At 38.3% G+C, this 27,665-nt stretch overlaps 1 protein-coding gene across 5 annotated transcripts in view; it reads left to right on the top strand.

The window, feature by feature from the left end:
- DNAJC5B (DnaJ heat shock protein family (Hsp40) member C5 beta) overlaps nucleotides 1-27,665 on the top strand; it is an 88,541-nt gene that overhangs the window by 20,475 nt on the left and 40,401 nt on the right. For 2 of the 5 annotated variants that reach the window (XM_005613089.4, XM_023648527.2), the window contains exons 2-3: nucleotides 4,581-4,820; nucleotides 11,306-11,433. The exons of 1 other annotated variant lie outside the window; for it this stretch is intronic. In XM_005613089.4, the coding sequence (XP_005613146.1) occupies nucleotides 11,315-11,433 (119 nt within the window). In that variant the 5' untranslated portion in view covers nucleotides 4,581-4,820; nucleotides 11,306-11,314. The remainder of the gene's footprint in view (nucleotides 1-4,580; nucleotides 4,821-11,305; nucleotides 11,434-27,665) is intronic. 2 more of the 5 variants (XM_023648526.2, XM_014728010.3) reach the window with 1 other exon arrangement.

Genomic DNA, 27,665 nt, shown 5'->3' with positions numbered 1-27,665 from the left:
CTTTCCAAGTGATTCTAGCAAGAGTTCCCATCTAGTTCTTCCCCCTCAGCCTTCTAGGATCCTGTGCTTTCTACATATTTATAGATTTAGACCTATTAAAATTCCATCCCCTTTGTAACTTCTCTTTAAAAGGGACATTTTTTTACTTTAGAAAATTATGCAACATAATACGAATTAACCACTTTGCTCTTCTGAAACATGTGAACATTTGATTTTATAGCAGAAATGCCAGGATGGTTCTGGTAGTTATGTGTGAGATATCACTGGTGTAGTAGCCAACAGCCTCTTCATTTTATGCGATCACACCAATCACCTGTCTTTTTCTTTTCTAAGTTGACTTAACAGAATGAAGCTTGCCCAGATGATTCTTCCCTTTGAAATTTACAAAGTGATGGCCTTAATTCCATATATTGTAATAATAACAACATAATGTAGAGATGTGATAAAAACAGTAACAACAATAGCAACACTGTTCATCGTGTTGGACTCTTTAGATTAAGATTTATTTGTTGGGGCTGTGTGCCTTGCATGTCACATGTTCAAAATGAGTGGTGTTTGCACCTGCCAAGTTATGAAATTTGAATAAAAGGCTATGCACTCTAATTTTTATGATTGTTAGATTATTTTGGTTGAATATTCAAATTCATCTGTTGCCTATTGCAGATTCTGTGCTGATGTACTACTCATTTCTCATAATAACCCTAACCCTACGTGGTAATTAGAGAGGGATATAAAAGATCTCTAGGAGCACCTTAAGGGAATGGTGAAGACTCCATAAATAGAATAAACAAGGAAAATTAGCATGTAACCCCCCCTCCCCCCCGCACATACACACACACACAGTTCTATCTCCAATTTTCTACCTCACAGAAAGGCCACTCTGGTTCCACTTCTAAGCACTCCCCTTCAAACTCGAACGATTCCGTTGATGATACTTTTACAATACATTGAGTGAATTTTGCATTAAGGAATTATTGATGTGCTTGCCATGAGTTATTTCCTTTTGCAAACATCATTTGAAACTCACCACTTCTAGAAAGCCTCACCTGGTTAAGTGGAATATGATCCCATTAATCCCTGGCTATATGTTTAGATGATATATCAGAAGTCATATAAGGATAGGCATGTGCTGACATCCTATGTATGAGAGCACATGTCAGCATGTCTTTTTTATTTCTCCAATTTAAGCACCCAGGGCCATTGAACATGCTCTTCCACCTGCCTAGAATATATTTTGTTTCTACCAGTGACCCCTTCATCTAGTTCTTTTCAGATCTCTCCTTGGTTATTTTTGTTCAGGGAAACTTTCTCTGATCTCCCTCTGTCCCACAGATTTACGTGGTCTTGTAACATCTCTGCAAAGCCTCACCTGTACACTTATTTGAGTGATCATTTAGCTACTGTCTCTCATTCTTGGGAGGTTGTAACTCTGTGACCCACAAACCTGGAGTCTGTGTTTGGTTTTGTTTACCAGTATAATTGTACTATTTAGCCCAGTACCTGGATCCAGTAGGAGACTAATTGTTGAATGACTAGATGAATAAGAAACTGTGTTTTCTCTTTGAAACACAGCTACAGTTCTACTTCACCCAAGAATTTTGCAATACCTAAAAAATTTTAAACCTCATGGTTTATTCAGTATTTTAAAAACTAAAAAATGATTTAAGAAGAAAGTGGTTAATTTTGCAATAATGACGGATTTTTGATAAAAATATTAAACTGAATTTGAAACTCTAAACTACAGTTTTTTTAAAAAGTCACTCATAATTTCATGATATTAACATAGCAACTACTTTCATCTCACCAATGGACATTGTCTTTAAGCTGAAGTGATGCTGGAACTTGGGTATTTAGTTCCAAGCATCCTTATTTTCCTCCCCACCCCCTATTTCTCTGCCTGATGATGGGCTTCTTCCTAAACTCTGGCTGGAAGTCAGGATCTAGGAGAAATAGCCTTTTATTCCTTTGTATCAAAAAAAATCAATGCCATTTAGAGGTGAGAGTGCTCTGAAAGAGTCACACAAAATAGCCCTATGCTCTGCTGCCTGTCATACTAAGCAGCACACTTAAACTCTGCCTTCAACCTCAGGAGCCACACCCCACTGTGCCAATTTCAGGAATAACACCTGTCTCATATAAGACCTTTTCTGTCTGTGGGAATCTTACTTGAAATCAAAGGAGCTATTCTCTCATGTGACCTTTTATTTTATATGAGAATTTGTGCATTGTTTTAACAAGAGATCTTTTAATTCTTAAAACTATCTCAGTCACCACTGTGACTCAGTGCCTCTTGACTAAAATTAGGGTAAAATGTTCAGATATGAAAATAGTTGGATTAACGTAGTAAGCAGTTACAGTTTCCCCCTTATTAATGTTACATGGTCTTTTCAGTAATTTTAAAGCAATTGATTAGTACCAGCCTTAGAACAAAAAGAAAATAAAATTTAAAAGAACCTGCTTTGACCCTGCATAGCCAAAACAATCTTAGGAAAGAAGAAAAAAGCTGGAGGCATCACCTTCCCTGATTTTAAACTATATTACAAAGCCATAGTACTCAAAACAGTGTGGTATTGGCATAAAAGCAGACATAAAGATCAATGGAACTGAATTGAGAGTGCAGAAATAAACCCACACATCTATGGTCAATTAATTTATGACAAAGGGGCCAAGAATATGCAATGAAGAAATGACATTCTCTTCAATAAGTAGCATTGGGAAAACTAGACAGCCACACACAAAACAGTGAACCTGGACCTCTATATTACACCATACACAAAAATCAACTCAAAATGGGATTCAAGACTTGAACATAAGACCTGAAACCATAAAACGCCTAGAAGAAAAAATAGGTGGTAAGCTCCTTGACATCGGTCTTGGTGATGATTTTGGGATTTGACACCAAAAGCAAAGGCAACTAAAGCAAAAATAAATAAGCAGGACTACATCAAACTAAAAAGCTTCCGCACAGCAAAGAAAACCATTAATAAAATGAGAAGGCAACCTACCAAACAGGAGAAAATATTTGCAAATAATATATCTGATAAAGGATTATTATCCAAAATATATAAAGAACTCATACAACTCAATAGCAAACCCCCCCAACCAATCTGATTAAGAAATGTGCAGAATATCCGAATAGAATTTTTCCAAAGAAGACACATGATGGCCAACAGATACATGAAAAGGTGTTCAACATCACTAATCATTGGGAAAATACAAATCAAAACCACAATGAGGTATCACCTCACACCTTGTTAGAATGACTATTATCAAAAAGAAAAGAAACAAGTGTTGGTGAGGATGTGGAGAAAAGGGAACCCTTTGTGCACTGTTGGTGGGAATGTAAATTGGTGCAGCCACTATGGAAAACAGTGGAAACACTATAGAAAAATTAAAAATAGAACTATCATATGATCCCACAATTCCACTTCTGGGTATTTATTCAAAGAAAATGAAAATATTAACTCGAAAAGATATCTACCCTCATGTTCATTGCAGCATTATTTACAATAGTCAAGATATGGCAACAACCTAATTGCCCATTGGTGGACGAATGGATAAAGAAAATGTGGTACATATATATACAAAAGAACATCATTCGGCCATGAAAAAGAAGGACATCTTGCCATTTATGACAACATGAATGGACCTTGAAGGCATTATGTTAAGTGAAATAAGTCAGACAAAGACAAATACCGTATAATCTCACTTACATGTGAAATTTTTAAAAACCCCGAGCCAGCCCTGATGGCCAAGTTGTTCAGTTCCACGCTATCACTGCTTTGGCGGCCCGGGTGTTTTCTCCAGTCACAGAACCACACCTGTCTGTCAGTTGCCATGCTATGGCAGCAGCTCACATAGAAGAACTAGAAGGACTTAAAACTAGGATATTCATCCATGCACTGGGGCTCTAGGGAGGAAAAAGAAAGAAAAACGAGGAAGACTGGTGACAGATGTTAGCTCAGGGCGAATCTTTCCCTGCAAAAAAACCCAAAACAAGCAAACAAAAAAACCCCCAAGCGCATATATACAGAGAGAACAGATTGAGGGTTGCCAGAGCAGGGAGTGGGGGCTGGGTGAAGATGGTCAAATGGTATAAACTTCCAGTTATAAATTAGTCCTGGAGATATAAGATACAGCATGGTGACTATAGTTAATAATACTGTATTGCATATTTGAAAGTGGCTAAGAAAGTAGATCTTAAAAGTTCTCATCACAAGAAAAAATTTTGTAACTATACATGGTGATGCATGTTAACTAGACTTACTGTGTTGATCACTTAGCCGTATATACAAATACCAAATCATTATGGTTGTACACCTGAAACTAATATAATGTTATATGTCAATTACATCTCAATAAAAAAATAAAAGGACCCACTTGGCATGTCAAATTAGCGTATTTTCTTAAAGTTGTGGTGGAAACCTGGAGGCAACTCCATAATAGCGCTTCATTGAGCCAAGCACTAGTTGACTAACGATCAAAATAAATGTAGCATGTATTTTGGTATCACTGGATGCCTTGTAACGGCAACCTTTATGGTCATGCATGTTTTATTCTTTCTTTGTTATGTTTTCCAGAGGGATAACCAATTGGCTGATAGAATAACAAATGAAAAGTAACTTGAATCCATTGACCCGCTTAACCCTGCATGTGAACAATGGAAAGGAGTAGCCGTTTGCTTTGAAACAGTGGAGGAGGCATGAAACAGCTCATTTTGTTGTTGCCTTCTTTTATTGCTTTGCACATCTATTTCCAGACCAGTTGAAAACAGCAAGTTGTTCCTGTTTGAGAACACAGAGTCGGAGTTATAGGAACAGGTACTGTGGGTTCTTTGTAACATTTCTGAGTTGCCCTCATCTTCAGGTTGCTGTTTATATATGCACCAGTGCAATGGAGAGATAATTATTTTTCAATAGCAAATAAGTAATCAAGCTACGGAGAATTATTACTTTAAAACATAGGATTAGCATTTTGGATAGATATTTAGTTTTCAGATACAACACTATTTGAATAAAGAGATTTTGCTCCAATAAATAGATTTCTATGAGGAATTACAGAAGTAATAACAAAATAGTGAAGTGTGTTATCAGTTTCCCCAATCACAGCCATTGGAAGTGTTTTTGCTGTGTTTAATGCTAGTCTCTCCTGCCCACATTCTCTTTCTCAGCTGTGAAGAGACCCTGCCAAGAAAGGCATAGTTTGATTTTTTCCATTTCTCAGAATTCAAATAAATACATAGAGGTGAAGCTTCTTTTGCTTTGAAAGGAACATTTCACGTCAACATGAAAAATTTGTAGGACTCTTGGTATTAGAACCTTTAAAATATGTGTTTATTTTGAATCGGATGCCCATCATTGGAGTGCTGAACCTTCTTCCAGTTACATCTGTTTTCAAGGACAGGTGAGCCATATGTGGTTTGGTGGTGATTGTATGGCGGTCAATGCTTTAAGAAATTATGATATAAATGGGTTGTAATACAGCTAGAAAGTAATTTAAGTTCAGAAGATTAAGTATGTACTGGATGATCAAAATTAAATGACTTAGCTTTGCACGACAACATTTTTTTCCTCCATTTAACGGCTTATAAATGAGAGACTATGAATAAATAATAAAGACTTGAATTTTGCACAGGAATATTAGAATTCAAAAGGCTAGAGAAAAAGAATTCATAAAAATTATATTTTATGAAAGGAATTAAATAAGGGTATAACTCCATTATTTAAGGTTATTTCAGTTTTTAGGGGATGTTTTGACCATTACTTTGTAGTTAGTATGTTCTCAGGGCATAATATTTTTATTTTCACCCATTAAAACAACTAAGGATTTCAATGTGTTACTCTATTGAATTTGAAACTAAATGTCACCTACATCAATAATATATAAAGAGTTTGGTTTCTAGCTTAGCAAGGAGACAGAAAAAGTAGCAGGTTGTTGCTGCTTCATGCACAGAGAGCAACCTTGCTGTCTTTTGCTCCTTTTACGTTTCAGTTTGTTGAGTCAGCCAGCTACTAACCACAGTGACCAACCATTGATCAACTATCTTTTTCTTGTATTCCAATACTGATGTAAATGGGATTTTTCAAAAATTTAATTTAATTAAGAGATGTTATCTGTCTAAAAGAAAATCTTTTGGAATAGGGCAAAGAAGGTGAAACAGACAATAAACAATTTCCAAACTCTCTATAACAACTCATTCTGAATATTGTTCAATCCACACCATAAAGCAAGTTAGCTACCAGCTTTCACTTAGTAGGAATAGATTACAGTGTGATTAGATTTCTAAATGAAGAGATGATTTGGAAAAATACATAAACCAAAGGAATAGCCAGTTACCACGTCTACTTGGGTGTGAGTTTCTATGCGTGAAACTATTTAAGAGATGGGACCTGCCTTCCTTCTTTCATGGGGAAGAGGAGGGTATAGAGGGATGGTCATGGGAGAGGGAAGGATGAATCCTAAGCTATTTTTAGGGGTATTTTCTGGAAGGGGTTGGAGGTAGCCCCCAACTGACCCCATCTCTCTTAGTCCACACCTGGGATAACTTTGAAGACGGCAACCTTGGGAAAAAAATGTCCCAGTTAAAACATCAAAACGTCCTCCCTCCTCTTTCAGCCCCCAAACCCAGAAGTCCTCTTTCATGTTGATATATGCAAATTGATGATCAAGAGAGTCACTGGCCACCAAGTCCAACCAGATCTAAGGTTAGGCTTAGCTACAAGGACTGTAATAGAAATATGCACCAAGTTCTACAGAAACAAGTGGTAGTATTGTTATTCGCTCAGATTTCATCTTCTCTGAAATTCTCCCTAACCTTCCCATCCAAATGAACCACTTGTTTTTTTTATTAGGTACCCATCAAACATTTATCACATACCTAATATGTGCCAGGTACGATGCTAGGCCTCTGGTGGCACAAAGTGGAGTCCTTGGCCTCCAGAAGATTCCTTCTTGTTCATTTCGATCTCTGTACTCAGTACCTGTTTAACCTCTGAACACTAGTTTCATTTTTGGCTTGCAGTTTTGTATCCCATATTAGTCTCCAATTTCCCTAAAGACCTGGTCTTCATTGCAGGCTTTGAATAAATAACTCAATTGTCTGCTGTGGGTGTTATCATCATCTGTTTAGCAGATTATCTTCAGTAACTTGTAAATCTTTTTCCCAGGTTAGTGACAGCAGGACCAAGTAGGAAGGAATCAAAGCTGGTCATAGAGCATGATGCTCACAACTGTGGAAACTGTGCATGTCTGTGCCTTGTTAAAATTGATTTTAGGACTATCTGTTGATTTATGGGAGCCATGACATCTCTCTTATTTCATGAGATAGATAATGAAGAATGAATACATTTTTTCCCCTCAAATTGAAACCGTCTTTTTGAATGCTGAATGTAGAGAAAAATAGATAAAGCAAAGATAATGATTTGCCATATTTTTATTTCTTCTTGGTTCTCTTGAACAGCTCTCCACAAACTTTCTTTGTGAAACTGTCTTGACCCAGATTTATCACTGCTCCTTTTAGCCATACTAATGATGTCTACACAATACATCTGAATCTCTTTGGTTTGAATATCTTAGAATATCATTGTTATTTCCCTGAAATATTAATTCCCAAGTACTTGGAAGCCACATTCAATTTAAAGGAAGAGTGGGTACAGTGATTTAAGAGAAATCCACAATGGATTAGCTTGGCTTGGAGGTGTTCAGGGAACTACAACTGGTGTTTAATTGAGAGGGTATATGACACTAAGGAGTCTTGGTTGACTGTGATCAAAATCTAGTTAAAACTTGCTCAAGAGAAAAACAATGTGTGTAAATTTGTGTATGGGGAGGAATTTTATTGGTAATCCAAGGACGAGTTGATTGACAAACTATGAGAGGGGAAGAGTTCCAAGTACATCCAGAAACAACCGGAACCAGGGAGCTGAACTCCAGTGGGGCTCTCTCTTCATCTCCCGCTGCTGCTCCTCTTCTGCAAGTCAGTTTCAATCTCTCTCATTTCAGACCAGCCAACAATACCCAAATTTTAGATTTTACAGGTTTTACCATCTGAGAGATTGTCCTATATATATATATAAATCCTAGGGAAGGACTCTGATTGGCCTGGCTTGGGCCAGGTACCTATGCCTGGTCTACTCTACTGAGATCAAGTAAGACTGAAGCAGTTCTCAGGAAAAGCGTATGTTGCTATGGGGACCTAAGAACTCCCCAGAAAAACAACAGCTAATAGGCTAAAAGTAAAGTTGTTTACTGCAATGGTCTCTGGCCTGAATGCCTCACAAGGCATTTGATAACTTGGTTTAGATGACCTCTAATTCCATATTTTACAGTCCTAGGATATGAACCATTATACTGATACATTCTTAGTTAGTTACTCTGAGGATCTCACTACTCAGCAAGGTCTTAAAATCTCAGAGAGACAAGCATGATGACTGTGGCCCTACTCCTTGTCCACTAAGCCAAACAGAAATCTCTACTTTCTAAATCCCATTCACATGTGTGGCATTTAGTGTGACTTGTGAGAAGCCTGCCGGTTGCCTGTATTATTTGGAACCACTAGGTGAATGTGTGGGGCAGAGCATCAGTATCCTGAGCATGAGTGTGTGGTGGCAGCAAGGGAGAGGGGACAGGAAACAAAGTAGGGAGGGTGTCAGTTACTCAGGCAATTTTTCCTTCAATTGTGAATACAGTCATGTATCACTTAATGATGGAGATATGTTCCAAGAAATGCATTTTTAGGTGATTTTGTCGTTGTGCAGACATCTTACAGTGTGCTTAACAAACCTAAATGGTATAGCGTACTATACACCTAGTACTAATCTTATGGAACCACCGTTGTATATGCAGTCCACAGTTGACTGAATCATCATTATGCGGCACATGACTGTAATCCAAGATAGGGCTGAGCTGCAGGCCTGGAATGTAGGGATGAATGACACAGCCCCAAGCCTTGAAATTGCTTACTCCCTGGGGAAATTGTGATGAGTGAGGAAGGTAAAGTAGAGCAGTAATGAAATAAGTGCTGCAATTTACTGAGTGGCTGCCAGTCAGTATGGACTTCTGTTAGATTTTGTTTTGTGGCAGGCAAAATCAGGATTCCTTCTCCTCTTATCCTTGTGTGAACCAGCAATTTGGGACTAGGGCCCCTCTGGCCTCCACAGACTCCACTTTCCTGGGAGGCTAATTGAGGAAGGGACAATGCAGCCATGCCACAATAGGAGCTTTTGTCCTCACAGGATGGCACACTCAGGCAGGCCAGTTTTGTCCTTGGTGCCTTCAGGGCTCCACGATTTTTGCCTGGGGTCTGACTTTCTTCAGTACTGGCTTCCCTGCTCCCCTCAAGAAGCTAAAGGCTCACAAAAACATTTTGAAGTTCTTTACATCGTTCTTCATAATTGAACTCCTTCGGACCACAAGCACTCGCTGTTGGGGTCTCAGGGGTCTCTAAGACTGCCCTGACCCACCAGGCAACATCTAGTGGGCTCTGCTCTTGCCCGTGTTGGTTAGGTCATGAGCCTAGTGGGAGCAGAGTTTGGCTCTAACCAAGCCCACCCACCATCTGGACATGCCCATCTGGCTCTGCTGCTGCCACTGTTGTCACCAGGGATTCCTTGTGTTGAACATGAGTGTCTCCACAGCCCTGACACCATCTCCTGAGCCCTGTATATTCATTCATTCACATTCATTCACTCTTATAGCACTTGCTACACAAGGCCCAAAGCCAAGAGATGGACAATGATTTTCAAGGAACTTCTGATTAGAGGAATTTGCAATCTAAGTTTTTATTTATTTACGTCTCTTGTTTTGTTTTTGTGGTAAAATATAACATAAAATTTACTATTTTAACTATTTTTAAGTTTAAAATTCAGTGGCATTAAGTACAATCTCAGTAGTATTTAGCCATCACCACTATCTATTTCTAGAAATTTTTTATCATCCCAAACAGAAACTCTGTGCCTAGTAAGCAATAACTCCTCATTCCCACTCCTTCCTGGCCCTGGTAACCTCTATTCTACTTTCTGTCTCTCTGAATTTGCCTATTCAAGGTACCTCATACAAGAGGAATCGTAAAATTTTTGTCCTTTTGTGACTTGCTTATTTCACTTAAATAATATTTTCAAGGTTCCATCCATATTGTAGCATGTGTCAGAATTCCATTTATTTTTATAGCTGAATAATATTGCATTGTATGTACATACCACAGTTTGATTCATCTGTTGATGGACATTTGGGTTGCTTCCACCCTTTTGGTTTTTATGAATTATGCTGCTATGAACATTGGTGCCCATTTTTATTTTTTAATATATTAACATTTAATCCTCACAACAGCTCCATGATTTTAGGCACATTTTTGTCTCCCATTTACAGATAGGGAAGGTCACGCAGCTGGTCATGGCAAGGCCAATATTCCAACCCAAAGGGTCTGACTACAGTGCAATCTCTGAATTACACACTGTGCTGCATTTAATAAAAATAGTTACTTTTTTCTTTGAATGTACTGTGTCCTGTGTATATTGTATGCATTATTTCTAAATCCTTAAGATATCCTTATGATATGTGCTTAATTATCCTTATATTACAAGTGAAGACATAAGTCTTGGAAAGGTTAAGTGGTGGGTGCAGGAATACACCCAGGTGTCCTTGCTTCTCTGCGTGTCCCCCTTAGAGCCAGAACGCAGGAGGCATGTGGGATAGCTCCACCCTTTTTGGACAGGCCACAGGGAAAGGAGCTAGCTCAGGTGCAGAGCTCATGAGCACTGTGGGGACTGTGGTATCCCACAGCTGCAGACAACTTCTACCCTGGCTCCCAGATGAGACCAGGATTCTTTCCTTTGATACTTACAGAAAGTCCTTTTTGTTTTTTTTTTTTAAATTCTTGTTCTAACAATGACTAGGCCAATAGTCAAAGTAAAAAGGATAATTACTTCCCTTGCTGGCTAAATTTGGAAAACATACAAAAAAGGAGCTATGAAAATTTTGGCAAAAAAAACTACATATGCCTGACCTATAAGGATTGATTCTCAACAATTCTGAATTAGTTGAATATTTAGACAACATTTTGCTTCTATTTAACTATGTGGGCAAAGTCATATTCCATTTGCATGGCTGCCTGTGGCCTTTAACATCCTGACTTGAAGCTCTACTTTTGGCTCTCCTAACCCTTTTCTCCCCTCCTTTTGCAGCTGGCACACAACTATATTTCAGATTGTCATTTTACAAAAAGTCAGAAATGAGCTCTCTTCCTCTTTAGCAAGTGGGATCCAGGATGCATAACCTTCATGGCTATTTCCTCCCCTTGGTTTTGCAGCCTGAGAAAATGGCATGTAACATACCTAACCAAAGACAGCGGACTATGTCAACATGTGGAGAAGGTCTATATGAAATTCTTGGTCTGCAGAAGGGAGCATCAAATGAAGAAATTAAGAAAACCTACAGGTACAGAGGGAGCTCAGTGATGACGTTTTCTGTACTACCAGTGATAGTTACTTTGTGATTGGCAAGTGCCTCCAATTAAAGGCATAAGCTTTCTGCTAAGATCAGGGAATCAGAGTTTTGGAACTCGTGTTCCCTGTTCTACAACATTGGCAAAATAGACAAGATGATACTGATTTATGAAAGAACTCTCTCGTGATGCTGGGCCTTAGGAGAAGGGCGGCCTGTGTTCTAAGCCTGCAGAGTCAGAGAGCGAGAGATCATTGTGAATAACCAGCAGCTGTGATTTAACCCATATGATAGAGCATCACTGAATCTGGTAGAGGGATTTTTTAAAAAAATAAAAGGGGCTTATCACAATTGCTGTATTGTACACTAAACTTTTGAAGTCTTTAGTTTTGAGCTTTTGTATCTGATCTAGTTCCAAGTTAGCTATTTTCAGGGAAAATTTAAATACCTTTTTCTTTAAAGCTCCAAGGAATTTTTTTAAAAAGGATCAAGTACAAAAATAATTTCTTTATTGTAGAAAATTTAGAAATTACTAAAAATGAGGTCAAGAACATTTATCCATAATTCTACCTGTAGTGATAGTTATCATTGATACTTTTTCCTTTCTTTTTCTGTCTAGATAAAACATTTTAAAATAAAATTAGATGTCTATATTCTCTAACTGTCTTTCTTTTTAACAAGGTCCTATCACGAAAATATCTCTGTGTTGTTAAATATTCTGATTTTTAATGCCTGCAGCATATGGCTATTCTGTAATTTAATTACTTTATGAGCTATTTTTTAATATGTAAGTTCTTTTAATTTTTCCCTTTACTTACTATCCTTGTGCATAAATGATGATGCATATTTATAATTATTTAATTATTTATTGAGGAGGAAATCTGTGCCTTTAGAGGAAAAATGAATCAAAATATAGATGAAAGTTTCAGATTTTAATCAGTCACTTCTTGATTTGGCCTTGAATTCGACTTTTAAAACTTACAGTTTTTTGTGGATTCTTTTGATGTAAGTTTGGAATTTTTAAGTAGGCAAATTTGATAGTCATTTCCTTTATGGCTTTTCTTTTATCTGTCATAGTTAAAAAGCCTCTCCTGATAATATTATAAAAATAGTAATCCATGTCGCCTTCTAGTACATTTATGATTTTGCTTTTATAGCAAATCTTTGATCTATTTGGAGTTATTTTGACATGAGGAATGAAGGTAGGATTCCAGGTTCATTTTTTTCTCAAATCACTAGCCCATCAAAATTTACTGAATTCTCCATTTTTATCTACTGATGGAAAATTCTTTGGCTTCGGACTGGAACCTTCATCATGTAATAAGCTGTGGGACCTAAATGCCTTCAAGAAGCACGCGTTGAAGAATAAATGACAGTGGTAAAATTGCCATTTGGATCCAAATAGTTCTGGGAAAATGGTAGAGTTTGATCAAAGTCTAGTTTGATCTTCTAGATTATATTTCACTTAAGGTGCTGGTGACAGAACAAGTCATGGCTCTTTCATTCGCCCTAGAGCTATCCAGGAGTGTGCCTGGGAGCTGCCCAGCCCCCCGTGGGTGGATGTCCTTGGCTGAGGGTCACTAAACTCTACTTAAGGCTTCAGGCTAAGACATTGTGCTGGGGGCAGAGGGTGGGAATCAAAGTAATTGCATTCTAAGCTTAATACCTACAAAGATGCTCCCCAAAATGAGGAGGAAAAAGGTGATATCTAAATACCTTGTAAGTTTTAAAACCCACTTTACTTCACAAATGTGACTTTTAATTGCCTTTATTAATTTTGTAAGCTAAAATTTCAGGTCATATCCTAATTAAGGCACTAATTATGCTGAGTTGTTTGCAAGTTTAATAATTACAACATAAAGTCTTTTCATGTAATCAGTGTCTGGCTATTAATTTTGTTTTAATATCATACAAATATTATTTTTTCAGCTGATTAGGGTACTAGTATGCTGCCAAAAGCATCTACTTCTATCTAAATTACACATTTGTATTCTGCAAGTTATTCAAAATGTATGAGCAGGCTTAAAATCCACTGAGAATATAATTCTTATATTCAGGGATCTGGATCAAAGCAGTCACAATATAGTGAAATTAAAAGTCAGTGAAATTTAATAAAATTACCAACTGTTGAATCCATACGCTCCTTGACCTATGTTGTAATCCTTGGTTGTGCTCTTTGAAAACAAGGCTGAATTAGAAGCATCTTTCTTCTTTTGTATTTTATTTTTATTTTTGAATAGGTAATATATTCACCTCATTAAAATGAGAACACACAAACAGGTATACAAAAAAGTCTCCCTCCTACCTCATATCCCCCAGATTCCTTCCCCAGGGAAAGCAATTTCTTGCGTATCCTTCTAGAGAGATCTTATGCCTATATAAATGTATATAGAGACCTTCTGGTCTGGGTAAGATGGTGTAGGCTTGTCCTTCCCTTCTCCTCCCTGCTAAGCATGACTAAAAGCCTTGGAAATAACACAAGAGACAACTAAAAGAGAACCCTGAAAGGTCAAAAGATGAGATGAAATGGTTAGTGACCACAGGACCAAAGAACAACACAGTAGCAGGGCATCTTATGACTCCCCACCCAAAAGAAGGTAATCCCGGCCTGGCCTTTCCCAACACCCTCTCCAGCGATGGAAGGCAGCCAGGTAGCCTATTCTTCCTCCAAATTAAATAAGAGTCCTGCCAACAACTCTAGGCACGCCCAGCAGAAACAGCAAGGGGGCCCAACTGAACATTCCCCTAGCAATAACCGGCCAGAGGACTTTCCCACCAGCCTGAGACCCCTCTTCTCCCCAGAAACCTCACTTGACAGTGGACATCAACAAGGGGGATTCTGCCACAACAAAAACTCAGCCCAGGAGGTGCTTTTGTCCCTGCAGCCTGGAGATTCCCTTTGCCCACCTAAAGGCACGAGGCAACCTAGCCTGGGACAGCTCCTTTTACTTTCTCAACTGGTACCAACAAAGCCCAGTGGGGGCCCCAGAGGCAGGAGACAAACAAAGCAGACCAAAATAGCACCATAGGGGACCTGAATATTAGATTGTCATTGGAACCACAGCTCACAAAAGTAGGCTAGGACCTGTATGCTAAATCCACACAGAGGGACTGTTTGTTAAAATAGAAAACGTAAATAGGACTCAGAGTCTCCTAACATAATAGTCAAAATGTCCAGATTAAAATCACTCATTGTACAAAGAACCAAAAAAATCACAACTTGTATGAGAAAAGATAGTCATCTGACTCCCACACTGAGATGAACCAGATATTGGATTATCTGATAAGTGTTTTAAAGTAGCCATCATAAAAAAGTTTCAACATGCAATTACAATTTCCCTTGAAACAAGTGAAAAAAATAGAAACTTCAGCAAAGAAATAGAACCAAATGAAAATTATATAACTAAAAAATAACAGAAATAATAGAACTAACTGGATGAGCTCAGTAGTAGAGTAGAGATGACAGAGGATAGAATCAGTGAAGTTGAAGAGAGATCAATAGAATTTACCAATTCTGAACGACAGAGAGAAAATAAACAGAGCCTCAGGAACCTGTGAGACCATAACAGAAGATCCAACATTTATAGCATTGGAGTCCTAGAGGGGGAGGAGGGAGAGAGTAAGACTGAAAGAGTATTCAAAGAAATAATGACCGAAAATTCCCCAAATTTGGCAAAACATATAAACTTACAGATCAAGAAGCTGAGTGAATCTCAAAAGGATAAATCTAAAGAAATCAATGCCAAGACATATCATAATTAAACTTCTGTAAACTAAAAACAAAGAAAATGTCCTGAAAGCAGACCAAGAAACAATACATACCTACATGGGAACACCAATTCAAATGACAGCAGATTTCTCATCTGAAACAATAGAGGCCAGAAGAAGTGACACAACGGTTTTCAAGTGCTAAAAGAAAAGAACTGTCAACTGTGAATTCTATATCTGATGAAACTGTACTTCAGGAATTAAGGGGAAATAAAGACATTCTCAGGTGAAAGAAAAATAAAAGAATTCATCACTAGCAGATCTGCTTTTAAAGAATGGCTAAAGGACATTCTTCAAAAAAGGGGAAATGATAGAGAAAGGAATCTTGGGTCATCAGGAAAGAAGAAAGAACAATGAAAAACGCCTAAATTGGGATACATACAATAGACTATCCTTCTCATGAGTTTTCTAAATTATATATGATGATTGGTATAAAAATTATAACATCATCTAATACTCAAGACAATGATATTTAAAAGTGGGGAAAATAATGGGACCTAAATGAGAGTAAGGTTTCTGCACTTCACTCAAGTGGTAAAACATTGATATCAGTAGATTGTGATGTCATATATATAAACATATATATACCCAACCCTCAAGAAGACTATACAAAGCAATATACTCCAAAAAACTACAAGTAAATCAAGATGGGAATTTTTTAGGATGTTCAAATAACCCCACGAAAAAGACAAGAAAAGAGAAATGGAGGAATGAGAAACAGAAGAAACAAACAGAAAACAAATAATAAATCACTGACTCAAGCCCTTACATAGTAATAATTATATTAAATGTAAGTGGTCTAAGAATATGTGATATTTTTCCTTTCTTGTTATGCAAATGGTAGTGCACTATCACTTCTATCCTGTACTTTTCATTCTTCTCTTAGTAATATATCTTGGAGATCATTCTAAAGAATGATCAGTTCATAAAGTTTCATTCTTTTCACACTGCTGTGCTGGGTGACATTCCATGACACAGATGTCCCACGATTTAATCAGTTCCCTGTTGATAGATACTTAGGTTGTTTTCCATCAAGGCTGCCTTTCAAAACCAACTTACAGCTCAGAGAGGGAAACCCCATGGTCCCAGAAAGGTAGACAGAGATGGGAAAAGGGAAACTATCTTTGTTCCTATCCACTTTCCAGCTTTTGCGATGTCCCAATTCCAAATTCCTGGAGAAGGATCTAATGGATCCAGATGGATTAGATGCTCACCCAAGTCTAGCTGGCTCTGACTAGAGATCTGGAATCACAAACCTCCACTACCATTTAGCGAGGACTGTAGGATCCAACTCTACAGGAAGGAAAAGGGACGACGTTCTCTAAGAGGGGATATAAAGTTGGGAAGGAAGTTATTAGCATCTCTACTTCTTTATTCCTTTAGAGAATTATCATAAATAGTAGTCTCACAGACCTATCCCAGTCTCTTCCTATGTCTATTTATAAATCTTTTTCATAGAATCTTTCTGTGAATAAAGCCTCTTTTTCCCTACATCATTCTTTTTCCTACATTAGTACAGCCATACTTCATTAGTTAGCTGATAAAGTGGAGTCCCCAGCTACCTCAAAGGACAGTTGGGTGGAATGACAAGGGGAAGGCTTCTACTGTGTCAATCTGTCATGTACTGAAGCTCTTGCCTCATTGAGATTTTGTAAAGAGAAATGAGATCATTTTTTCAAAGTGCGTGGAGCCCCTTATGGAAAAGCACAATGAAAATACCAGGTACTATTGTGAATAGACAGATATCCTCACCATCCTTAGAAGTCTAAAATTATCCTGCCATTTGGTGGTACTATTCAAAAACCATTTATCTAGCATAAGGTGAGCTTTTGCTCCATGTCAACAGTGCCATATCATAGAGTGAGACTCGTGGTATGAATCTCATCCAGGGCCTTCATGATAGAATAAATCTGCCTTTGGCATTACAGAGCATGATCATCCCAAGGAGCTTAAGTCTAAGCCTCATTTAATCTAATTTTCTCATTGTTGGGTCATGTCACTTAATCCTCCCAGTGTTTGCATAAGATAAGCAAATATTTTTCCCTATTCTCCTAATGCCTAAAAGTCTTTACTCCTCCTGTTCATGCTGTCTGAAGGAGACTCATCTGAGTCAGTCTTTTAAAGTTCAGATACATTTGGAATGGCTAAAAGGTTACCTATATTTCACATATTTGTGTAACTTTAAACTGGCATACTTTCCCCTTACCTAACTTAAGTAGACTCTTTGAGCCAACAGGAATTTTGAGTTAGGAAGCTGGTGAAGGAGGACAGGAGAGAGACACCAGTGAATGGTGGGACAATTGGGAGATGATAGGCTGTTGAAATGAGAGGTTCGAAGATTCTTCTCTATATAACCCCCAACATCAGGCTTTGGCCCCTTTTAAATGACTCAAGAACTTAGGTTCCCTGCAAAGTCTCTACCACTCATGTCCTTCTAAGAGTCTCCCCTGGGAAAGTCTCCCAGGATCCAGGAGCCAGTTCACTCCCATGTGGCAGCGTTGCTCCACCAAACCAAGTTTCCACCATGCTGTTGTTATCTGCTTGTCCCTCGACTCAGTGGGCATGTCCACAGTCACTGCTAGGCACAACTCAGCGTGTTAGGCTCTGCTCCGGCAGCTCCACTGGTTCTCAGCTGGGTATAGCTGCTCTGCTGCTCTTCTGTGCCACCCTGTCAGGCCTGGGCAGGCATAGCAGGTGCTCCTTGCTAACTACTCGGTGCCCAAGTCTTCTGATTACTCCTCCAGGCCAAGAAGCCGCCTTTGCAATTTATCTTGAGACTTGAGGGAGTCACCAATGCCTCTGGGCTGTGCCACTGTGAGGCTGGATGTAGGGAATGGCTCCCTCCTTTTTGTGAAACCCTCTGTTAGAGCCCCCAGCGAGTGTCAAGGCTTGGTAGAAAAGCTCCTTCCATCATTTCTTGCAGATCTCTTTTTCTTTTAGACCCAGCCACACGCTCAGAGGTGAACCAGAGACTAGCAGTAATGATGCTACATTTAGAATCTCCATCCTCTCTAGCAGATAAGCTTTGCTCCCAGATCAAGCTCATCATGCCTGGCTCTTTCTTCCCTAAGAAGCATTCTTTTCCAGAAGACTCTGCTGTTCCCATCCCACCCCCAGGTAGGCTTCTGTCAGGCTGCCCCACCAATTTGTCATGTTTACCCAGCTGCGGCTATGCCAGCAGGGTATACTGCTTCAATTCCTTTCTGGAGGGCTCTTCAGCCCTCTGGGGGACTTCTGAGAGGCTGCAGCCACCAGGCTTCCAAGCATGCCCGAATATGCTCAAACTCCCAGCCCTGAATGGTAGGCTGAGATGGCTCAGAGATGCATCTTATCATAGCCCTACAACAAGGCTACCTGTTTCCATGTTCTCCTCGTAAGTTGACTGAGGTAAACATAGTTTCCATTTTACTGGTGCTCAGCACGCACTTGGGTGTATGATTAGATTCTTCTCTTCTTGATATTGGCTGGGACATAAAAACCCTTCACTCCAAAATCAGATTGTTGATCTATACCTCATACCACTATCTAATTATGGCAGAAGCCAGGAAGGCTGCTCAGAGCACTAGGCAACCACTAGTATGAGTAGAGTCTTTCACAGTCTTACCGGCTTTATGGCAGCAAGTCTTGTTAATTATTCAACGAGTATTTACTAAGCACCTACTATGTGTTGGGCACTGTTTTAGGCAGTGAGAAAATAGCCGTGAACAAAAGACAGAAAATCCCTGCACTTCTGAAGGCTATATCCTGGGTTGGGGGAGGGGGAAGCTTAACGATAAATAAATGAGTAAAACAGACAGTCCATCAGATATTAAGTGCTGTGGAGAAAAGCAACGGAGGTAGGAGGATAGAGAGTGCAAGGAGTGGTGCTGGAAGTTGTTCTCTTTGAGGGTTCCACACAGATTTTAACACTAAAATCCCTTGGTTGCAGTAAATTCTAAGTATAAAGTGGCAGTTAAGAGTGTAGGGCCAGCCCAGTGGTGTAGTGGTTAAGTTCACATGCTTCGCTTGGGCAGCCTGGGGTTCACGGGTTTGGATCCAGGGCGCAGACCAACACATCACTTATCAGGCTACGCTGTGGCAGGTGTCCCACATACAAAATACAAGAAGATTGGTACAGATGTTAGCTCAGGGCCAGTCTTCCTCACCAAAAAAAAAAAAAAAACGCATTCAGGGTATAGAGTCAAAAAGACCTGTATTCAAACCCCTTCTCTTAGCCTCATTTTCTTCATAAGTAAAATTCAGATGATGATACTGACCTCAGAGGGTTGCTGCGGATTAAATGAGAGGATACATGTGAAGTGTTCAGCCAAGGTCTGGCACATGGGTACTGGGTGCCACAAAGGATACAACAGGAGTCAGAGAAATAGCCCTATAGAGCAGAATTCTTCAAATTTTGCTGGGGAATGGGCACGGGCACGAGGAGACTCTCCAAGAAATGTGTATGTGTATATGTGCATGTTTGTGTGAGAGTGACTGTGTATGCTTGTGTATATGTGTATGTGTGAGAGTGAGTGTGTATGGGAGTATTTAGATTCTGTGACATTTAAATTCTTCTGAATGCATTTAAAATAGAGTTATAACTGTTTTAACATACCAATGTTTGTAATATGCTGAAAATTACACCTTTGCATCTGTTTACTCTTAACATAAAAAAATTTTAGATACCAAGTTAAGAATGTGGAGCGGACAACTTCTTAAAATTACTTTAAGTGATATATAAGCCAAAAATTAGGATCTAATTGAGAGAGAGAGAGAAGAAACTCAAACATCATACCCAAAATGATTACAAGGTGCCATTTAGGTGAGCTGGGGAGAGAGGGCTGTGGGGGGCCTTCTTTGAGGGCCTCTATATGCTCCATGGCCCCTTGTGCTGTCCCATGAGAGCACAAAGTCCTCATAGGTTGTAATCCCTCTTTCCTTTTCTGCCCCTCCCACTGCATCAATTCCCTGAGGGCAGGCACTGCACTTCCAGCCCTAGCACCATGCTAATATTTACCAGGCGCAAGAATGAATTGGTCGGCAAATACATTTTGGCCGTGGGTTTTCTCTTTGATTACATTCTCACCATTTCTCAAATGTTTGGTCATCTAGCTGAAGGTGGAATCATTTACTAACCAGTGGATAGAGAGGGGTCCATGAGCAAGGAAAGACCATAGTTTCAGTTTGGGACACAGTGTATTTTGTATGGTTGTGGGACCTTCAAGTGAGAAGTAGTTAGGGGATAAGAAAGGGAAACTCTGTAGAAAATAGAGCCAATTATGCAATTTGGAGAATGTGAGTCTTGAGTATTCAAAATCTCATATGTAACTTAAATGTTAGCATTTATTTACACTGATGTGTACATTTTTGAAATTAGATAGAAACAAGATTAAGATGCCTGAAAGGAGGCTAACTGGTTTCCCTGGTGTTATTGGTGCAGGAGCCTAACAAATGCCGGCCTACTGGATGAGAAATCAGATAAAGATCTAGCTCTTTCTTAGCTCTTCAGAGAACCACAAAATCAGAGTGAACTAGTTTTGTACATCAGCACCTGGGTCTTTGTGCCTCATTTGTTGTTAGTGCCATCAAGTCCATTCCAACTCCTAGCGACCCTGTGTACAACAGAGCCGAAACCTGCCCGATCCTCTTGCACCATCCTCTCACCTTATACCTCTCACCTACACTTTACAGTGCTCTGCTGCTATTCATATGGTTTTCGTGGCCAGTTGTTGAGGAAGTAGGTGGCCATGTCCTTCTTCCTAGCCTGTTTTAGTCTGGAAGCTCCACTGAAATCTGTCTCCCATGGGTGACCCTGCTGGTGGCACAGCAGCATCACAGCAACACACAGCCACCACAGTATGAAAAACAACAGACAGGTGATGTGGTTCCTTGACTGGGAAATGAACCCGGGCTGCAGTGGTGAGAGTGCTGAATCTTAACCACTAGACCACCAGGGCTGGCTCTATGCCTCACGGATGAGCTTAATTTCTCCTTGTTGACAAGAGACCGAATATCCTGGTTCACGAGGCAGAGGGACTCAATTGATTTTTCTATTTCATTCAAGTTTGCATGGAACTTTCTGGAAATCATCTTCCATCTGAAGAGGTGAGTTGCCTCAGTGTAGACCAAAGTGAGGCAAATGCTGTTTTCACAAGGAGCAGGAAAGAGTGTCATTTCCATAGTGATCTGTGGCAACCCCAATCTGTGGTGCTTTTACCCATCTTTATTAGCAATTACAGGTCATAACAGAAGCTGCTTATGAATAAAGTGTAAATGTCAGGGGAATGCATAGCTAATAGAAGAATTGTAAATATTTACAAGGCAAAGTGATGATTCAAGCTCACAAGATAAATTGAAATTAATCTCTATCAAGCACTAATTTGCTTCCTGAATTCTAAAACCTTCCACTAAAAAGAAGAGTATATGAGGCTATGTCATGGTTATCTACCAGGTTAGAGACATAACTTCCCTTCTCTCATGCAAATCTGCCACTTGATCCTCTTAGTTTTTCATGCAGATTCAACTTCATTCTTCCCTGGACACTAGAATCATTACGATCAATGATTTTTTTTCACTCACTCATTCACTCAATACCTATTTAGTATTGGATACTTATTTATATTATACTGTGAGAGATGAATATATATTTTTTTCTATATATGTGTAACTACATCTATATCTAAACACACAGTTTGTACCATTTAAAGAGCTTACCTTATAAAGAGTTAGATTTACTAAGGTTTAAAAGATACATACTGGAAGGCAAGCAAAACATGGGAGACTGTGGTGGGAGTGGAATAGACTAACTTGAACATAAGATTCATATTAATCATTTAAATGAAAGCAAATACTTCATTCTATCATTCATTCTTGTCCCAGGCATTATGCTAGATTCTGGGGATACAATTACAAGGAAACCATGGTCACTGATCTCATGTAACTTGAGGTGTAGTGGAGAAGACAGATATTAATCAAATGATGACCAAAATGAGTATATAATTACTGATGAGATAAAGCTCTCTGGAGGAAAAATTATGGTTCCATGAGAGTATATAACAAAGACAACTGATCTGGACTAGGGATTAGAGAAATCTTCCCCAAGAAAATGAATGCAGTCTTAATTTTAGTACAGTTTACACTAATTAATATTGAGGGTAATCAAAGAAAGGCCAGAAGCACAAGTCCAAAAGCCACAATAAGTCATTAAGAACAAGAATAAAAATAACCAACATATATGGAATGCTTACTATGTGCCAGGCACTATGCTCAGTGATTTGTATTCATTACTCTATTTAATTCTCACATCTCTGTACTGTAGGTGTTATTATCATCTTTGTTTTACACTTGAGGAAACTGAGGCTTTGAAAGGTAGATTAAGCAGCTGTCCAAAGTCACACAGCAGTAACTAGTGGGGTTAATACTGGCACTTCAGTTGCTGTACTCCAGAGCTCACTGCTCTTAACCGTGACATCTCTAATTTTAGAACAGCTACCATGAATCTAAAGGATTCAAAGACCAGAATCTGAGTGAGGGGACATACTGAAGGATGGAGTAAAGGTCAATGTCTGAGAAGGAGGCTGTAGATGAAATTTAGGGTTCTTAGGCAAGTTGGCATTTAAAGACAGAAGTAGGGAGAGGCATCCAAAATGAGCACAGAGACTAAAGTTTCAAACGGTGTGGGGAAATGGGTCCACTATCAGCACACCAGGGGATGACTGCACATCCCAGCTAATGTGATGTCTGTCCTTGTCCTGGGTAGAAGTAGCTTTTGGTATTTGCTAGTAAGATTCTATACATCTGATGGCTAAAAGAGTAAGATCTACAAAGCAGTCCTTATAGGTCCTAACATAATATAATGTACCTCTTTCTGGCAATACTGTTAATTAAGTTCAACTGCTTCCCAAGTCATCTGTTGATAAAATAAAATCATGGCATCATTTAACATATGTTACCTGCCACATATCCTGCACCTATAGCTATGCTTGATGGACTAGGTGCTTAATAAATAATTGGTGAATAAATGCATGCATAAAAGCACTAACGAATAAAGCAGTGAGAAAGGGCAATGCTTGTTTTCCTAGGTGCTTTAGCGATGGGCAAGTCAAATAATGTAATACAGTAATTGAAAGAAATTATGTAAATATAAATTTAAAAGCAAGAGTATGAAGGTACAACATTGTTTGATCTCATTGAAAATTGTTACATCTATTAGGTACCAAAATGTTCCTTAAGTCTGCTCTATGTCTGTCAGTATTCTCGAAAGAAAAACATAAATAATTTAAATATACTCTCAAAGGGATATGTTTTCTATAAACTTTAACACATTTTACTGAAATTGGTGTAGATATTAAAAGTATTAATAGGTGATGATGTCAGTGAAAATGGAGGAGTAAGGAACTCTAAAAGTCTGCTTCTCCATAAAAGCAACTAAAAATCTGAAAACAACTGTCAGAATCAACCTTTTCAGAACCTGAGACTAGCCAAAATCTTGTGGCAATTGGAGTGCAGTTATTTTTTTAAATTAAACCTTGTTGAGAACAATGAACTTCATGGCATTTTAAGTTGCCCTAGTCCTACCCTACTCCTCAGCTCAGTGGTAACCTTGAAAACAACTGCCTGCATTCCCAGTATCAGTACCATTACTGTACCAGAGGGAGCAGAAAAGGCCTCATTTGCAAATAATGGTCATTGGTTCATCTCTCTGATGACTCCTTGGAAGATCTGCTCCAAGGGCTTTCTTTATCTCACCTAAATCAAAATTTATCCAGTGCTAAAGCTTCTATGAAAGGAAGGGGGGGGCATTTGTTGAAAACATTTCTTGGCAAATTTTTTAGTCATTGCTGCTTGAGGTAATGAATAACAGTTGGGGCAACAGTAGACTCACTAAAAACACTTGGGAGGAAAGGCTGGGGAATAAGATGCGTTGGGGAAGAAGGACTTTGAAAAGCTTTGACATATTCTTGGAAATCTAGAAGCTATTCACATGCTCAGGGCTGTGTGCATGCTCAGAAAAGACCTGAGAAAGCTGTAAGCTGTCACTTCAGGCTGACCTTGAAGACCTGTACAAGCAGGAAGTGAAGGCTAAAGCAGAATTGTAAACCGCCTGGCTGGGTGTTGAAGGTGTGCCCTAACACACATAGAACCCATCTGCAAAGACTGGGAGATTTTGGTTTCCAGATATGTAAGAAAATCTCTGTCTAATCCTTAACTGACCTTTAAGCTAATGGAACAGAGACTTCGGAGCCACACATGATTATGAATACAGAATTTACAAAATTAGGTCCGAAAAGTTACTAAACACAATAATTACAACAAGCAACAACCAAAGACCATGGGAAAGGGGAGAATTTGTAGAGTTGCCAAATTGTAATATTCAAAATGTCCAGTTAAAAAAATTAAGCATGCAAAGAAAAAATAAAGTAAGGCCTGTATAGAGGGGGAAAAAGCGATAGAAACTGTTCCTTAAGAAGCTCCAAATTTGGACATATTGGACAAAGACTAAATAAGCTAAATACGTTCAGAGCCTGAAGGAAACTATATCTAAAGAACTAAAAGAAAAGATGTAAATGATGTTTCACCAAATGCAGTATATGAATCAAAAAATAGAAATTATATAAAGAACCAAAATAGAGATTCTGGAGATCAAAAGTACAATAACTGAAATGAAAATTTCACTAGAAGGGCTCAATAGGAGATTTGAGCAGGCAGAAGAAAGAATCAGTAAAATTAAAAATAAGTCAATTGAGATTATACAGAATGAGTTACAAAGAGATTAAAAAAATGAAGAAAAATGAACAGAGTCTAAGAGGCCTGCCTATACCATCGTGCACATCAACATATACATAATAGGTGTCCCATAGGAGAAGGGAAAGAGCGAGAAAAGGGCAGAAAGAATATTTGAAGAAATAATGGCTGAAACTTCCCAAATTTGATGACAAATATTAATCTACACATCCAAGAGGTTCCATGAACTCCAAGTAGGATAAATTCAAGAAAATCCTCAGAGACACATATATTCTGTTCAAAGCCAAAGAATATATTGAAAACAGCAAGAAAGAATATATCACATATAAGGGATCCTCAATAAGATTACAGCTGATTTCTCATTAGAAATCATGAGGCTAATGTTGAGGCAACATCCCACATGCCACAAGTAGAAGGACACACAACTAAAAATATACAACTATGTGCTGGGGGGATTTGGGGAGAAAAAAAAAAGCAGAAAAAAAAAGAAAGAAGAAGAAGAAAAAGAAAAAAAAGAAAGACATATAGAAAAATGGAATAGAATTAAGAGTCCAGAAATTAACTCATACATCTATGGTCAAGTGATTCTCAACAAAGCAGCCAAGACCATCCAAGGAGAGAACGAAAAGTCTTTTCAACAAATGGTGCTAGGACAAGTGGATATCCACATGCAAAAGAATGAATTTGGACCCCTACCTCACCCCATATACAAAATTTACTCAAAATGGATTAAAGACCTAAATGTGAGAATTAAAACTATAGAACTCAAAAGGAAACATAGGTGTAAGTCTTCATGACCTTGTATTAAGCAATCATTTCTTAAATGTGACAGAAAAACACAAGCAACAAAAGAAAAAATACATACATTGAACTTCATCAAAATTAAAAACTTTTGTGCAACAAAGGACACTATCAGGAATGTAAAAAGACAACTTACAGAATGGAAGAAAATATTTCCAAATCAGACATCTGTTAAGTGTCTAGTATCCAGAATATATAAAGAATACTTATAACTCAACAATAAAAAGACAAACGACCCAATTGAAAATGGGCAGAGTTTGAATAGACATTTTTCTAAAGAAGATATACAAGTGGCCAATTATCACTTGAAAAATATCAACATTAGTCATCAGGAAAATGTACATCAAAACCACAATAAGATACAACTTCACTTTTAGTAGGTTGACTACCATAAAAAAAATGTTGGGAAGGATATGGAGAAATTGGACCTCTCATACATTTCTAGTGGGAATGTAAAATGCTGCATCCACAGTGAAAATGTCTAGTGGTTTCTTAGAAAGTTAAAGATAGAGTTACGTATGACCCAACAATTCTTCACCTAGGTATATTCTCAAGAGAATTGAAAACATATGTTCACACAAACCTGTCATGAGTATTCATATCAGCATTATTCATAATAGCTAAAAAGTGGAAACAACTCAAATGTCAATAAACTGATGAATCAATAAACAAAATATGGTACATTCATATAATGGAATATTATTCAACTGCAAAAAGAAATAAAGTACTCTTACTCGTTATGACATGGATGAACCTTGGAAACATGCTAAATAGAAGAAGCCAGACACAGAAGACCACATACTGTATGATTCCATTCGTATGAACTGTCCATAGAGTAAATCCATAGAGACAGAAAGTAGATTGGGAATTAGGAAGCACAGAGCTTTTATTTTTAGGGTAATGAAAATAATCTGGAATTAAATTGTGATGTTTCAGGGCTGGGCCCGAGGCTGAGTGGTTAAGTTTGCACACTCTGCTTCAGAAACCCAGGGTTTCACCAGTTTGGATCCTGGGCACAGACCTAGCACCGCTCATCAAGCCATGTTGAGGCGGCATCCCACATAACAGAACCAGAAGGACCTACAACTAGAATATACAACTATGTACTAGGATTGCGGGGGTGGGGGGGAGCTTTGGGGAGAAGAAGAAAAAAGAAAAAAAATATGATGTTTGCAGAACACTGTGAATATACTAAAAACCCCTGAATTGTATACTTTTAAATGGTCAAAACAGATAAAATTCATGTAATATAAATAATTTTTTACATGTATATTTTATCTCAATTTAAAAAAACTATTGAAAATTTGTTAGATGCATGTTTGTTTCGGATCATGGTCTTAAAACAAATTGAGCAGACTTCCTAGATTAGAATATTCACACAATTTAAAAAGCCATTCATATAAAAATGCTGCTCAATGACCATCATTTACCTTATTATTCCTGAGTAGGGCATACAGTTCAAAGAATTGTAGATTGTCAGCTAGAGTCAGTGTTATCATTCTGTAGCAGGGGAAACTATAAGATGTCCAAGACTAGACCTAAATAGATACTCCTATTACTCTCTTTGGAGTGGGGAAAAGATGGAAGCTCATTGGAGATTTTGCTAGTTCAGTTCAGACAAGTCTAGAATCTAGGGAATGCGAAAGCTCCCCTTGAGCAAAAGACATGATTTTTTTCCTCTTCAGGATCTCTCAAAAGGGAACTGAGGATGTAGATAGAAACATCATGATGTGAGGTTTTCCTAGTCCATTTATCTATTCATTCATTCAAAATATTTCATGAGTATTGACTTTGTGGCAGCCTTATGCTAAGCTTGGGGCTGCAATAAGGAATAAAATACGTCTTCATTTAGGAAGGTATAAAACAGATAATACAGTACAATCCAGATACAAAGATAGAAGAAAGCACCATGAGAGAAGACACAAGGTTCAGGG

This window comes from Equus caballus, chromosome 9, assembly GCF_041296265.1.
Source record: "Equus caballus isolate H_3958 breed thoroughbred chromosome 9, TB-T2T, whole genome shotgun sequence".
In the NCBI taxonomy this organism is placed as follows: domain Eukaryota; kingdom Metazoa; phylum Chordata; class Mammalia; order Perissodactyla; family Equidae; genus Equus; species Equus caballus.
This window is presented reverse-complemented; position numbering and strand designations above follow the sequence as displayed.